The sequence below is a fragment of the Mercenaria mercenaria genome, chromosome 14, assembly GCF_021730395.1.
Source record: "Mercenaria mercenaria strain notata chromosome 14, MADL_Memer_1, whole genome shotgun sequence".
NCBI classification, from domain to species: Eukaryota; Metazoa; Mollusca; class Bivalvia; order Venerida; family Veneridae; genus Mercenaria; species Mercenaria mercenaria.
In genome coordinates, this window is record NC_069374.1 from 63,742,822 (window position 1) to 63,759,618 (window position 16,797).

The window sequence follows — 16,797 nt, forward strand, 5'->3', positions numbered from 1 at the left end:
TAACCGACACATACTCTTAGAAAATCTGATAAAATGAAAAGTTTTATCATTATATATTCTCTCGTTTGAAAGGAAATATAAACTTCAAAAAGGAGGTATTCGTTACGTATTTTCAAGGTTGTCACATAATAGGAACAACACCCATGGTTGTAAAAGTATTTGTAACAAAGAAACCCTACTGTAAGTTGATTTAATAATAATAAAACATTCTATCGCAGATGAAACATTAATAAAATATTTTAGTAATACAGTAAAAACTATCTTCCAACTGTCACCATCTATAGCGTACACGGTACGTGATCATCATATAAGATAAAGTGTTTTTAACAAAAAAAAAAAAGAAAAAAAAACAACGAAAAAACCTTCTCTTTTATCTTATTACATTTTAATTTTTTAATTTAAAAATTAGCGTAGCTCCATAAAAAAAGGGTTTATAGTGCATTCATACAAATGACAAGATTAAGCAAGTGTTTATGGTGATTTATTTAACATTACCGTGATTTCATAGGGTTGAACTACTACAGGGACCAGTCTCTATTCTCCGTCATTCTACTGGACTAAGATGCAGCATAACTAATGGGACTGACACTATTTCACTAATGACATGCCTATCCGCAGATACCAAACATAGGTACAATTGTAGTCAATATTTGTGTTGTGTGCAGGTGCCGTTTCGCAAATTACTCAGTATCACGTTTCCAATGTTTATCTATTCACAGTTTCAATATATAGTCACCACATTCTAGTATAACATAATTTTGCAGTTATCGTTAACTGAAATGACATTTAACGGTAATTTGACTGAAAGAACACTAGGCAGGTTTTAGCTGCTACTGGTATGCCATAATATATAACCACATACATGGGCATGTATTTGATGAAATATTTGTGGATGGTATGCACAAAGGGGAATCGAAGCCGAAACCACGATGATCAAAGTCGAAACCACGACAGTGGAAGTCGGAACTGCGGTGATGAAAGTCATAAGATGAGACTTCAATGGTGACAGTCGGAATCACGATGATGAAAGCACAAAATTATATGTTCTTTGCACTATCGTAGTTTCGTGATTCCGGCTTCTGCTTTTATTTATTTTACCCGTGACAACCACCAAATGCTCATTAGAAGCTAATATGGGTAAAATTCAACACAAGACTAGGTATAGATTGATATTTGGGCTTTATTAAGCCGTAGGAGATGTAATGAAACAGAGTGAAATAAAAATCGAGTTATACAAATAGAATTTTAGACATATCTGGCCATGAAAATACGCCAGTAAGTGAAAAACAAAATAAAATGTCAAGACAAATAAACAATTATACATTTCTGATTTTAATTAAAAAATAGGGTGAGGTTGGGTGGGTAAAAGAAAAATATTGCAGATCTTTTCTCGTCCGAATTAATGTTAAACTAAACGCTGATTGGTTGCTATAAGTATCCAAGCTAATTATATGTACATAGTTAACTTGCGGCCGGACAGTAAGAGTCTGCGGGCCAAGTTAATATTCGTCGTCCGGCACATAAATAATTTTTTGGCACATAAAATACATTTATGTTACCCGTGACAACCACCAAATGCTCATTAGAAGCTAGTATGGGTAAAATTCAACACAAGACTAGGTATAGATTGATATTTGGGCTTTATTAAGCCGTAAGAGATGTAATGAAACAGAGTGAATGGTTTCATAATCGGGAAACAACCCACAGACGACCAGACACATTTATCGTCATAGTTTTGTGATTTTGGCTTCCACCGTTGTAGTTTCATTATTTCAGTATTCGCCGCAGTAGTTTTGTAATTTCGACTTTACATCCAAAACCAAATTTTGACCCACTTATAATTAGAAAAATCTTCAAAACGTGAAAGTTAAATAACAGTTCGTAACTTGAATTATTTAAAAGATAATAGGTAAGGGTAGATTTTTCGGAAGCACAGAGCACAAAAAACACAGCCCCAGAGCCACGCATTTGCCAACAACAAAATGAAGCTGTAATGAAAAAATATTCCAGACGGGTTGCTTCAAACATCCAACAAGTACATATTAATTCATGCCAAATATTGATGGAGGGGAAGGAAATAGTAAAGAGCGAAATGGAGTCGGTGGGCGGTTTGGTGGGGGGGGGGGGGGGGGGGGGGGACCCGAAGCGGAAAGTTGAACAAGGACGAATAAACAAGGGAATGCCATGTTCTTTAGAAACAGTCGCACTACAACGTAAACCACAACAGCTCAGATACTCATGTACTAAAGATAAACATGCAACTACGATCAACTGAATAACATAGACAAACGAACAAACAACACATAAGAAAACAGTAGGGCACCGTTATAGACTCACAAGCATACAAACGCACCCACAAAAGTAGGAAACAAACAATCAAGTGACGTCTTAGGATTCGGCTGCCAAAACAAAGGGGAACCACGAAAACTTACTCAAAGTAAAGGGGGAGGGGATGCAAAAAGTAGCGTAAATGCAAGGGAAAGGAGCGGCCAATAAGGGCAGTGAGGCGGAGGAAAAACGCTTACAACAAACAAGAAAACATACGCAGCAGACAATACAAGACAGACAAAACAACCAGTTGAAAATAGGGGCACCGCCTTGGAAAGGTCAGTAACCTATAAAGGAAACTTGGGGTTTAAACGCGTACAGGACATACCAACCTCGCACTTACCCTATTGTCAACAAGTTAAACAACACAATGTAAATACTATCCCCGCTGAGAAAGGCTCTAACATTAGTGCAAATATAACAGATAAATAAAGCAAAACATAAAATTAATGTAAATTTAAGGTATATTTACACCAATGTACTCAACAACTTGTCTGAAGTCAGAGCAACAAGAGCCTAACTTTTAAGGGCACGACTAAGAAAACGTTCAATATCTCCTGGTTGGTTCTGAAAAAAATTCTACCACAACATTGATAGCGTTTAAACAATATCGAATGTTGATACATATGTCCGTTTACTCTTGTTACGGAGGGTAGATTTTAGTGACCATCTATGTTTTTAGACATAAAGAAATTAAACATTAACGCAGTTACTTAATGAAAAGAAACTCTTTAATGCAACATGTTTAAAAAACACATCCGATACACAATCCAATCAATATGACATTTTCTACCGTCAACACCGAGAGAGAAAAAAGGTATATGACTAAAAATGTTACGCTGTATTCTTAAAACAAAAATTTGAAATTTGATATTTGTTATATTTATAATATTGAACGTCGTATAGAAGAAAAAGGACAGCCCTCTGTCAATTTAAAATGTCCTTAACACCACACAAAAAGTTGCGGATGTGTTATGTATAGCACAGTGCTGGAATGGCGATTCTAAATACATACAACTTCGTTACGGAAGTGATAAAATTTACAACGAAATGAAAACATTAACCTAACCATTTTTTTTTCTTCTGGCATGGAAACATGGTTTTGAAACTTTTCAAATGTTTTACACCGTTGATTAGAAAACAACGAAACAAGTAGTCGACATATTACAGTACTTCCGGGCAGTGCTAACGTATTAGAAACCTGTCACCTAACATAAATTCAAAAACAGCATATTTCATTTAAGAGGCATCCCTTGAAACAGTACATTTGCGACAGTTACCTCCATAAGACTAAACAGCAACTAAACTAAACTACCAAATATGGCATTTATACAAAATCTGTACATACAGCTTGTAACGGAAGTGATAATACATTACGGAAACTGTGTTACACACATAGTTAGGCCTATATTAAAACTGCTTTGTGTAACGGATTACTGAGCATAATATAAAAATGTCAGGGTTCTTTAGAAACAGTTCAAATGATAAAGCCCTCTCATATGCAGGGTTTCTATCCTTCTACGATCACCGTCAAAGAACCTCGAACATTTCTTGATTTTCTGTCTTTTCTAAATAATCAATTACTATGTACGCGTCTGATTTCCGGGAGTTTGCATTTGTTACTATTTTTCCCTGATTCAGTAAGGAAATTAATCAGAACTTTATCTCGAGCCATGTCATCATACAACGCAGCCATCCAGCTGTCTCTTCTCGCACACAGATTTCTGTGATTTGTCAGCAACAGTTGCATTTTTCGGTACTTTTCTGATATCAGTGCGTTTGTCTTCCATTCTCTGAACAATTCCAACTCACTTTCTAGTGTTAATAAACGTTTCCTTACTAACATTTTCTGTCTTTTAGTTTGTCACATCAATGTCTCGGACGTTTAACATTCAACAGTTTGGATAATAAAATCTGTAAAGATCCTTTGAAACCAAAGAATGCAGTCAAGCAGAATAATAGCAGACTCGGTTTGATTGAGTCTGTTCAAATCATTGTAAGTTATGTGTGCAACTAAATCTTCTCTGCACATGGAATAAAAATAGTCAAATTTTTCAAATAAAAAAGGAATTTCAGAGAAACCTAATTACAATAAAATAAGTCTAAGAATATCTTATTTCAACTACATACAATATAACAAAATTTCTATGTAACCTCCGTAACATAATATCTTCTCCGTAACAGAATAAAACAAGTGGTCGTCAAAAGCACATTTTAAAACAAAAAAGATATTATATATAAAGTTTTAAGTATTACATAATGACGAGGACATAACTGAAACCAGAAGGAGTCATATTCACACTATGTACCCGGATAATCTTAACTCTGTTCAGCGACCCTAACTCAGTGCCAACATGGCGGATGTAAAGCCGATACAGCTTTGTTTTCTGGTAATTTCGATGTATAAAGGAATTTTTTGGTTGTTATATCTGTGTCCATTGATCAAGTGTATATTTATTTCAAAATTTATCATGTTAAATATATCAACCCTTGTGTTTTCAGGTGAAATACCGACGAACAAGGCAAACTTTTCACTGAAAAATTTTACAAAAAATCTTAAAAAATACTTATATGCTTTTGATGCCCCTACTATTTTAGTGTTTGAAAGCCAAAATATACTGCTTTATAGGCCTGTTTACACTATGTTGTTAACCCACTACATGTTGACACAATACATGTTCAAATGTACTGACAGCGAGAAAAGGGATAAAAACCTAACTTCCAGTTGATAAAAACCGAACTCAGTTTACATGAGGAATGGATAAAAACCTAACTTACTCGAAATCGCGGGAAGGATAAACACCTAACTGACTAGTATTCTATAGAAATGAATGAGTTGACATGTACATGGTCTGATTATTGTAAACATTACTTTACTTTACAAGCGGTATTGTTTTCAAACTTTGTCATTAATTTTACAAGATGTTATATGTATGCCCACTACAGTCAAATATTTTTTCATAATTTTAATATTATGCAAATAGCAATGTTTGAAAAAATCTGGATAAACCCTCGAAAATAATTCAATATATGTGTCAAAATTATTATATAATTATATAAGAAATTATTTAATATCACCGATGTTCGAAGTTCTGTAACCCCCAACCTTCTCTCCCTCCATCCTCTCTCTCTCTCTCACACACTGTTTCAGAAGAATTGCGTTTGTTTCAAATCTTGTATATCTTATAGTGTAAGAGATTTTAAAGAGGTGCTAATGGAATATTTTGATATTGTTTAAATGGGGTTAGATTTATGATTAATTATTAAATATGATATTTTTCAGACGGTAAGTAGGGAAGGAAAGTGTGTGTGTGTGTGTGTGTGTGTGTGTGTGTGTGTGTGTGTGTGAGGAGTGGGGGGGGGGGGGGGGGTGGGGGGTGATGATCATGGACTGACAGGACAGGGGTGTGGAAATCCACGCATTTTTCACTTGTCCAAGGACACTTAAAATCCACTTGTCCATAGTCAAATTTCACTCGCTCGGATTTGTCATATTAAACCTTCATGAAACTGCAAATTGACTGGAGAGTTCTTTATTTAGGACAATGAAAAGAAATTCATATCACAGTAACTGTGGTAAAAAAAAATGCTGTTAAAATATTCGCCTTAAATAGTTTATAAAAGTCTGAAATCGCACAAGCAGGGTTCGTGATCTTTTGATGCCATGCCCAAAACACTGCCCACGCAATGGTACAAATCCAGATGAATTCAGAGAAAGACTCTTAAAACGTTCCGACTTGTTTTTAGTCATACTTGCGATCTCTGTGTGCTTTTGCTTTTCATTGGCTGACTACTGACTCCCATAATTCCTTTGACAGTGACTTATTGTCTCAGCAGTTGGAATTCTACTAACAAACTTGTCGAAATACTTTTTTAAGTTGTTTACGTTTCTGATTTTTTATCATAGTCACCGAGTTACAGTGTGCGCAAGACCTAGCCAAAGAACCAATCAGATCATGGAAAGTGACGCTTAAAGACACAGATGCATGTTTTTTTTCTAAAACTGCAGCAATCGAGAGACTCTCAGCAAGTACATCCCGGATTTCATACATTAAATTATCTTTATCACCTCCATACACTTGAAGCAACACACAATCTAAATGATATTTTTTTGTTTTCTCATTTTATACGTGAACAATTCTGCTTGTCCGCGGACACACAGAAAGAAAAATGCACTTGTCTGCTGGCAAAAAATCACGAGTTGGACAAGTTGGATATAGGAATCCCACATCCCTGCAAGGCAGGGTGGGTCAAAGAACTTCGAGCATCTATAGTTCCTACATAAAGCAAGGCGAACAGCTATGTTTTCGTTTGGTTAGGTGTTTATCCATTCTAAGTTTGTATTTATCCAGCATGGTTTCCTATACCAGTCAGGAATTATCCGCAAAACTAAACACACCTCATAATCAATACAGTTTTTAAGCTATAAAAATGGATTTCAAACTTAGATACTGTTAAACATTGTCTAATAGATGTTTATTGAACTAATACAGTTGATAAGTAAGGTCTTATTGCAATTTTTGGTACTTTAAAACAGTTAGAAACATAAAACATGTTCATTTTGAAGACTTCTTTGCGTACATTTTAATGAATTCCAGCCACATAATGTGACTTGTCGATTGAAATATTTAGTACACAAAACATGTTATCAATACAGGATATTATGGCTATCAAAATTTTTACGCTAACATTGCATATTAACATAAAAACATGAAAAAAGACAGGGAAATTAACTACATACATCGTCTTTCTGTCAGCCATGTTGGCACTGAGTTAGGGTCGCTGAACAGAGTAAGGATTATCCGGGTACATAGTGTGATATTGGGCTCAGTAAATTAACAAGGACAACTTCAATTCAGTCAGACAAACTATCTCACCTCAGAAACTGTATTGTGGGGAAAATCATGTTCTGTATCACTTTTCTACGGAGAAAATAGTCAGAAAAATATATATTTCTTGAATCTGAGTCAGATTTGCCATGTCTCTTTCGCCAAGCTTTCATGTCTGAAATTTGAATGTCGCACTAGAATTTACGAACACTTTATCTCTATCGTAACGGACACGTTTAAAGGGGCATATTTATTGTATCACTGTATGTTATGCATTGTTTTACGTTCAATTCAAATTGGAAAGGCAGAGAAAACACATTTTAACACCGTAAAACCTAATCACATCATGTATTAGAATTATTTTTTTGTATATATTTATGAACTTACCTCATTTTCTTGAAATACTGTTCCGTCAATAATTTTCAAATTACACTTAAACGTCTTTGCAGATTAGCCTCTGCAGTAGTTAACCTCATGTGTATAGATCTACGTCATCCTTCTCTATCTATATAAATCCGCCATTTTGTTTTTGGTGGAGTCAATTTTTGAAATCACTCGGGCGTGGAGTTATGGGTATGTTTACATATCTATCCTGTAGCAGACGATTACCTAACAATAGAGAGCTGCACCCCGAGAGGACTCGTACTACGGAATAAAAGGGGGAGCCTAAACGTGTTCCAACACGCTCAAGGAGAAAAATACAGCCCCTTTATTTTAAACAATAGGACGGATACTATTTCAAGGATCTAAGCCCAGGTTCACTTTATATCGCTACAATTCAAATTAACCCATAAATAAAATAAAAATTGGGCAATAATGAGTCAGATGGGCAGGTCTGGACACGTAAGAAAAGTGAATTAGGTTCAATTTTGACGTTCAGAGTATTTAACATTTTTGGTAAGCCAAAGTGGTGTACATTTAAAAAATCTGATTCCCGACACTCAAAGTAGATAGCGCTCATCGAGACATTTCGTTAGATACCCTACATGCCTAAGTTCCGTCCAATAACGAAGGAGAAAAACTGGGTTGTAACGCATGAATGATTTCGTTTTAAACCCCGATATCTAGCATATCATACGTGATAGACTCATAAAAGTATATATTTTCTGAATCTGCTCAACAAGACCTTTCCAATGATGCCTGTCCCAAGTCTCTACGATGACTTTGAATTTTGATGACGTCATTTCCGGTCGGGATTCGGATTTTCGAAATGTACACCATTTGGGCTTACCAAAAATGTTAAATACTCAGAACGTCAAAATTGAACCTAATTCACTTTTCTTACGTGTCCAGACCTGCCCATCTGACTCATTTTTGTCCAAGTTTATTTTTATTTTTGGGTTAATTTGAATTGTAGCGATATAAAGTGAAACTGGGCTTAGATCCTTGAAATAGAATCTGTCCTATTATTTAAAATAAAGGGGCTGTATTGTTCTCCTTGAGCGTGTTGGAACACGTTTAGGCCCCCCCCCCCTTTTATTCCGTAGTATGAGTCATCTCGGGGTGCGGCTCTCTATTGTTAGGTAAACGTCTGCTACAGGATAGATATGTAAACATACAGTTAACTCCACGCCCGAGTGATTTCAAAAAAAGACTCCATCAAAAACAAAATGGTGGATTTATATAGATAAAGAAGGATAACCTAGATCTATACAGATGAGGTTAACTACTCTCTGCTTCCTTCGAGTGACACATGTGAAAAACATTTATTTTTGTTTTTTTTTTCGCATTTCAGTAGGCTTTTAGAACCGCTAAGATGTTATGTTACGGAAGGGATAAGTTACTGAAGAGATAAAATTATTTGAATATTAGATAACCCTTCAATACCTTGATGGCATGTACTGAAAACAAGCTTTCATAGTGATGCATTCAAGGTATATGATACAGACATAGAGGGAAAACACCAGAAGTCCCCGTTACGGAGGAGAAAATTTAAATCGTGGCAAAATATAGATGAACTGGAAACGATTATATCAGAAATATTTACTCATTGGAAAGTAACTAGGGAGTTATTTTAATAAAGAAGAATCATTTGACGACAGTTTGTATCACTTTTGTCACATCTATACCTGTTTCAAAATACGTTGTAAATATATTAGTTCATGTTACGGTAGGTGAGTACTGTTTTGGGCGACAGTAATATATATTACCGGGATGAATGCATTTTGTGCTTATACTATTGAAAATGTCCTTCCGAAATTACAATGAACCCTCTTTCAAAATATTGCATGTAGGTTTGGTGCACAGATATACTCCTGTGCTATAAACAGAGTTATTATGTGGTTCAGTATACTTGGCAACATAGCAGAAATGAGCAGAATGCTTATATTTTACATCCTACTGCACATAGAAAGTCGAAAAATAGATCGACTGAAGGTATAAAAATACAAATCATATACCATTGCTAATGTAACAACCTCTTTTCAATGTAATTTATTCATCATGTGCTTGTAATAGATCAACAAGAATGCAGGCGACACGGAATTTTCTAAAGTGGGTCAAATTTTTGGTTTTGACTGTTTCATGACAAGGGGCATAGAAATAAAGAAAAGGTTCAAACGAATAAATAGATTCTTTATTACCTCCACAGATAGGTGAACAGTATGGTATATGATATATGTACACAGTTTTCAGACAATAACAAAAAAGTAAAGCAAGTAGCATTAACATGACCAAAATGCGATTATTGACAAATAGCTAGCCAGATGAAAAACACGAGAAATATCTTGCTCTTGTCAACAAACTGTCGTGCGAATTATGTATAAACGTCCCTTATATCTTTCAAAATATTATGACCTATATCCGCAATGAAACTTTTTAAAACCAACTCTGAAACCTTAAAACTCTTTTAATCTGTTTTGATACAAACTGGGATATTACACAAGATCTTTTAAAACACCAAAAAAAAAAAAGAAAAGAAAAAATAAACCAAATAACAAAAAAAAAAAAAAAAAACATAAATGCTATAAGAATCTGATATACAATGTAAAAGATTATGTCGATAAACAAATAAAGTGCAGAAAATGGTTTAAAATATTTTTAAATTTCTTTGGTTTCCTTTTCTACTGGTTAGCCTCTAACTTGCTGACAGGAGCAATAAGTCGGAATTCTGAAGTGATGCATCCTAATTCCTCCATTTCCTGGACACCATGCTAACATAGACTGTATCGTGTATTGTTGTGTGCATCTCCCTTTACAATTCCGTGGCCATCTGAAAAAGAATAATTCAAGAATCATTTGAATGTTACATAACATGACCTGAAGATACAATGGATCGCAAAAGTGTATATATATATATGTTTAGCTGTTTTATAAACTCCGTATAAACATGTGAATAGATTATCAGCTTGTTTTAATTAGCAATTATTCTAACTAAAATTTTGCTCTCACTATTTCGATTATCGGTGTTTCTTCGGCATCATATCTTTAGAAAAAAAATCTGGATTAACCCTTTATATACATGTTTCGCGCAAGAATTATAGTTAAGAGTAATTGACACATACCCGCAAAGCCCGACAGATATGTACTGGTACAATCCTAGAAATGGTATTTGAAGGATGTAGCACTTTTTCCTGAAAATGTTTGTGAGTGGACCTTTGTGGAATGTAACATACCTCCATCTGTAAAAAATATTGATAGCATAAAATAGCACACTGATTTTGCACACAGCTCGATGTTGCATTGTATTCATCAAATTTTAAGATAAGTCAACAAAACAATAATAGCTATCTAGCTCTCGTTACCAATTGCTTGTGAATATTTTGCATTTTAAAATTTAACATATTCATATTTTCAAAAAAAATCAGCGAAGATCTTAAAACATGGTCGTTCAATATTACTTCTTACAAGACGATATGAGAAAATAAAAAACTTTGCCGAGAAAGAGAAACTCACGTAGGACAGCATCCATCACGGTCACTCCAGAAACGACGACATTTTTGAGTGATCAGTCCTGCGGCAGCACGAGAATTTTCTGCAGCTTGCAATGCACATGCTGACGGAACCATTCCAACATAGTCGTTATACTGTAACCCCGTATTTTTCTCTGCAACTTCCTGCTTAGAAAACGAGTCCGGGTAGGCGTTTTTGATATTATTGAGCCTGCAAACAGTAATACGATTATGTAAGACTAAGTGTTGGAATAGACTAGGGTTTGATTTCGAGCATTCTGATATGTCATCAACCAAGACTAATATGAATTTATCAAGTACAATATGAGCCACGAGATATCTGAGTCGTCAAAATGTAATGATAAGTAATTTTTTGTTCGATTTGGTGTAATGAGACTGCCAATCTGGGCGATATTTGTATAAACCCTTACAAATAATGTATATTAAATGTCATAAAGGCATAGTATTCATCATCTGCTAGTCTCATGTCCCCCTGCATTACTGTTCTGTGTCATACGTGCAAATATATAGTATAAGAATTTACATCTAGCTATGTATTTTAAGGTTCATGTAAAGTCTTTTGAAACCACCCCTCGGGTGAATTTTTGTTTTAGTTTTTATGCCACATAGGCCTTGGTCTATCATATATAATACAACAAATTGTTCATAATAAGTAGAAGAAACTTCTAAGACAGGTTATTCCCTTCTCGGCAACACATTTGGTCTTATATCACATGTGCTTTGACTGTTCATGTTCTATTTTGTAGAAGATATCAAACTTCTTTCTCAAAAGTATTTTGTCATTACTTTTATTATCATTGTGCGCCTAACATATTTGTCCAGGTACTCCGGGAGTTGAAAGTGTTACAAGCCATGTATATTTAAAAAAAATCAAACATTGCAAAACGAAAGTGAAAGTAGAGCTGTCAAACTGACAAAAAACTGCAGTATTTCAACAAATATAAAAGTAAACTATTTTTCATTTCCCGGAGTACCTAGATAAGTATGTAAGACACACAACAAATTAAAACAAACTTAGAGACAAAGTATGTTTGAAAAAGAAGTTTGATATTTTGTACAAAATATAATGTGGACAGTTGAATTACATGTTTTGTAAGACAAAATACATATTACCAAACAAGGTGACCTCTAAAGAAAGTATTTTCTACTTCTTCTGAACAACTCCGTATAATATGTTATGAATATTATGGGTCTGTCGGGTATAATTTCCAAAATAAAATTTTACCCAAGGGGTGGTCTCAAATGCTTTACATGAACCTTAATGGCATTTTATCATAAACATTCTTACGAAAGTTTTCCACATTTGCCATCATTTGAACACATTAGAACACTGTCGTCTTTATATGTTAAGCCTTCCTCTAGTCTCTCTTTCACTTGTACCGGCTCAAGATCTTTAGCACAACTAGATTGTCCAGCCACTCGAGCTTGGCACAGACAGAGGATTACAACAACCGACAAAACAACAATCTGAAACAGCAAAATGTCAATGTATTTTAATATATGAACAAATTTCAATGGAATGCGACAGGGGTATACGTCTGTTTGATTAAAGGAACATCAGACAGATCACTTTTTGTACCCACAATTATCTTAAATTCCGCCCGTTCTTTGCTTTGATCATTAAGTAAAATAAATAATAATATAGGTTATCAAAGTAGTTGCGAATTTTCTATGTATGCAATATTACACAAATTTTCAGAAACTCCCTTATAATTCAGTTTTTTTCCTTGTACTTTTGCTAACAAAGGAGTTCTTTACAATAAAACAAAAAATGAACTAAAAGATTCTGGTCAATTATACAATTCATAGATCTAATACACTAATAATAATCTACAAAAGTTTGGCATACCGACCTTCATATTGTGACAAGAATGTCTTCCTGGTGTAAAGCTTAAGATATTAGTTATTCTTAACAATTCCTTCTTATTACAAATAACATATTCAAAATAACATAGTCACAAACGGCCAGTTGTGTTTTTAAAAATGAGCAATAGATATCATATTTTCCTGACTGAAATAAGTACTGCAGACAAATACTACTAACCGTAGTGTAATTTAGCTATAAATACATTGTTATAATAAATCAAAATTAATTAACAATAGAATAAGCAATAGCACGATTTGAAAATAACAGTCTTATCTAAGTAATTACTTCAGTTTTTTTCCGTGAAATTCAGGCCAGGGGCCGTATTCATAAAGCATCTTAAGTATAAGTTTTGACTTAAGTTTAAGATTTTACTTAATTTTGTGGTGATTTCAACTTAAGTCTAAGTAAAAACTTAAGTTCTAGTCATAAAACAGCTAAAACTTAAGATACGTAAGAAATGACTTAAGTCAAAAAATAAAATAGCATGGTGAGTACGATTAAAGTGTTGTTTTCAGATAAAAGCACTTTAAACATAATTGTGCATGTTGTATCTGTCTGAAATTTATGTTGTCTTTTTAATGTTTTCGTCCACAATAAAAAACAAGAATTACTTATTAAGTTGTTTTATGAATAACAAATATACTTAAGTAAAATAAATTTCTAACCTAAGTAATACTTAAGTAAATAATCAATTTCTTATACTTATACTTAAGATGCTTTATGAATACGGCCCCAGGAATAATATACTATTTGTCTGTTGTGTCGGTGCAACATTAAACCCAACAAAACAAAGCAAAACTATTTTCTCTGTGCATTTTAATCGGTTTGTTTTATTTAATAGTTTCTTAAGATCACTGCAAACGTACAAAATTTTATTCACGATGATAATGGATCCTATAATGTGGCCTTAATTAAACCTCTTGTCTCTTCTTATAAACATTAAACATTACCCGCTTCATAGTTACACAAAACATTTTGTACGTGTAATATCCTTACCTGTTATAAAACAAATATTGACCGTTATACTTTATGCAGTTTAATAAGAAACAAATATCAGTATACGATGCTATCGTTAATAATAAAATAAAAACGTACCTGTTGTCTGCCTTTAATTTCTTCAAGAATCTTCATTTTTGTTTTAAGCGCTTATCTATCCGACCAGTGTATTAATTAACTTCTTAGAACGAAATGCACGTTTGCTGCAACGAAGTATTGCCCTTATTTATATTTGTAGTAGCTATTATGTTACCTAGGGTGACAATACGTGTTTAGTGACGGCGGAATTTGATTGGTTTGCTTAGATCCTGTTTCGTGACACAAGACCCATTACTTTTTATATGTTTTAATGCTTCTGATTGGCCAGGTAGGATTAGTCAGCCTACATAAACAAAAACGATCATCCAGCCAATTCAATATCTTAAAATATCTTTTAAGACTTTACAATTAGCACGCACATAATTTACGCTAGACAAAATCTATGATGTTTAATGATGCACAAGATTTGTAAAATATATTATTACTGTTCTGATTTTAAAATGTAAACAGTTTATACCGATTGATTTAGCTCGATTGTTATTAAAAAGTTAATTTTATTTGAACCACACCTGAGTCCACTACCTGGAAAAAGTCAGTACTGTTGTCGTATGAAGAGACGTGGTCTTGACCCCAGTGGGGCTTCAACCCACGACCCTAGAGTTGAGCGGACGATACCTTTTCAGCCAGACCACCGTTCCACTTAAATTATGAACAGCTGGAAGTGAAGTGACGACAAAAGCATTTCCCAGCGATGATACTGATAAATTCATTCAGTCCAGAAGCAAAAATATATGCGAGTTATGCAGACTGCATACTTTTGCAAGATTGCAGGCTAAGAGACAGCTATATCACCCGCCGCTAAATTGTATTGCCAAATTGCCACTCACATTTACTCTGAAATATCACCAGTCAACACATGCCGCTTTGCGTAAACTTGTTGAAGACATATGGCATAAATTTGATAGTTTTCTTTTTTAGCAAAAGATAAGATGGCGTCCATGGTTTATACTCAATGGACACCCCAAGAGGTTTGAAACATAATCGCCTCATCGATACGCAGTCTATTCCGGAAAGGGCATCTCAGTCCGACTTTACAGTATATGAATCATCATTTATCAAACGAACCTTCCTTTCAAATATGATATGATATCTGCATTTAAAATATATACAATGGTTTCAACTTGATAAAATTTTGTTTCATATGTTAAGCTTATGCCAACTACGATATCATATGCACGATTGAATTTTTTAAGGTTTTGTGATACTGGTAATGCATTATGTGATATTCAGCGTAACGAATATGGTTATTTCTTTGTCCGTTCTTACCTCTGTATGGGAAAGATAGAGCTAAGCTCTTTCATGACGACTGAATATATTTCGCGAGATATCTAGAATTGAGGTAAATTCGAGAACAATAATAATTGAAGGAAGCTAACTTGATTAAGTGTTTTGAATTTGCGATACATTACAAGTTATATGTCTATCAACCCCCATGTATAAACGGTATCTAGTAACTAAAGCGATATGATTGTGTTTCACAACATTGACTGAAATTGTAAATTTAAATTGATCGAGCAGTTCTGTCGGTAGAGCATGCTGGGGCATTTCATGGTCCGGAGTAGCATGTATTGCCAACCATAAAGGTTGATGTTTCAGAACAAATTAGTGTCGTTTACGTGATGCATTAATCCGAAAACTATTTTGGAGAAGAATATAAGGCTATCATGTCGATTGTTTGGTACGAATCTTTAAACGGTCACGTATTTCAATGAACGACAGTCAGTGCAATTTCAGAACGATACTATTGTCGGAAAGATATTTTTGTCGGAAGTGATACTCTGTACAAAACTGACATACATTGCAGAAAAAATGTGGCGTTGAACTTGGTATTGTTGCCAACATGTGTAATACCGTTCATATAGCTTATGAAATAGAAATTACAAGATTTGCCTATTTTTCATTCAGAAGCAAATGTACTGATATCAGTTGTAAATTGTTACGTGGGCAGCAACGCAGACTGCTTTTAAAACAATTTAGTCATAAAATCGTTTCGTTTATTTAGAATAAAAAAAACTACGAATCTGTTTATTCACTGGTGACAATTTTAATCTGTAATTGGTTTATTTATTGGTTTCTTTTAATAGCACAGAATTTATGTGCTTTTCAATACAGTCTTATGGCCAGGTAGTATTAGTCAGCGTACAAAAATGAAATCCAATTAACTTGCGAACCAGTCATCTCTGTCTGTTCATCCTTGAGATAGTCGCTGGATAATATTAAAGTAGCGCACAGATGTTACTTCCTTGTATTTAAGATTAACTTTCTGTAATCACTAAAAAGTATCTATTATGGATGGCGCATATATTTTTATACAATCCGAACAGTTTACATTATGGTAGTTTGTTATACAAATTTACTTATAACAATTGTATTTTTCGATCATCAGCATCAGCTGATGTTTTCTCAATATCATTGTGTTGTTTTGCACACTCCTCGCGGGACTAAATAGCAAATTTGTTTGTTTCCTTGTTTCGAGTATTATTTGAGCCGAGCCATGGGAAAACCAACATAGTGGCTTTGCTAATAGCATGGATCCAGACCAGCCTGCGCATCCGCGCAGTCTGGTCAGAATCCATGCTGTTCGCTAACGGTTTCTCTAATTTCAGTAGGCTTTAAAAGCGAACAGCATGGATCCTGACCAGACTGCGCGGATGCGCACATATGTTATTTCCTTGTATTTAAGATTAACATTCTGTAATCACTAAAAAGTATCTATTATGGATGGCGCATATATTTTTATACAATCCGAACAGTTTACATTATGGTA

At 34.3% G+C, this 16,797-nt stretch overlaps 2 protein-coding genes across 2 annotated transcripts in view; both read right to left on the reverse strand.

Annotated features, from left to right (window-relative positions):
• Positions 1–16,797, reverse strand: part of LOC123527054 (uncharacterized) — a 491,978-nt gene that overhangs the window by 367,941 nt on the left and 107,240 nt on the right. The window lies entirely within an intron of this gene.
• Positions 9,715–16,483, reverse strand: LOC123527928 (uncharacterized). The gene is made up of 5 exons (XM_045307664.2): positions 14,031–16,483; positions 12,357–12,535; positions 11,052–11,258; positions 10,661–10,777; positions 9,715–10,368 (listed from the first exon to the last, which is right to left on the reverse strand). The coding sequence occupies exons 1-5, from the start codon at positions 14,064–14,066 to the stop codon at positions 10,227–10,229; spliced, it is 681 nt and encodes a 226-aa protein (XP_045163599.2). The 5' UTR covers positions 14,067–16,483; the 3' UTR covers positions 9,715–10,226.

What these genes read in the sequence shown, in the direction of transcription:
- LOC123527928 (XM_045307664.2), bottom strand. Translation starts at nt 14,066, where the DNA reads ATGAAGATTCTTGAAGAAATTAAAGGCAGACAACAG. An exon ending in AAATTAAAGGCAGACAACAG is followed by an intron (nt 12,536 to 14,030) that starts GTACGTTTTTAT and finishes TTGCTGTTTCAG; the next exon opens with ATTGTTGTTTTGTCGGTTGT. An exon ending in ATATCTGTCGGGCTTTGCGG is followed by an intron (nt 10,369 to 10,660) that starts GTATGTGTCAAT and finishes ATTCTTTTTCAG; the next exon opens with ATGGCCACGGAATTGTAAAG.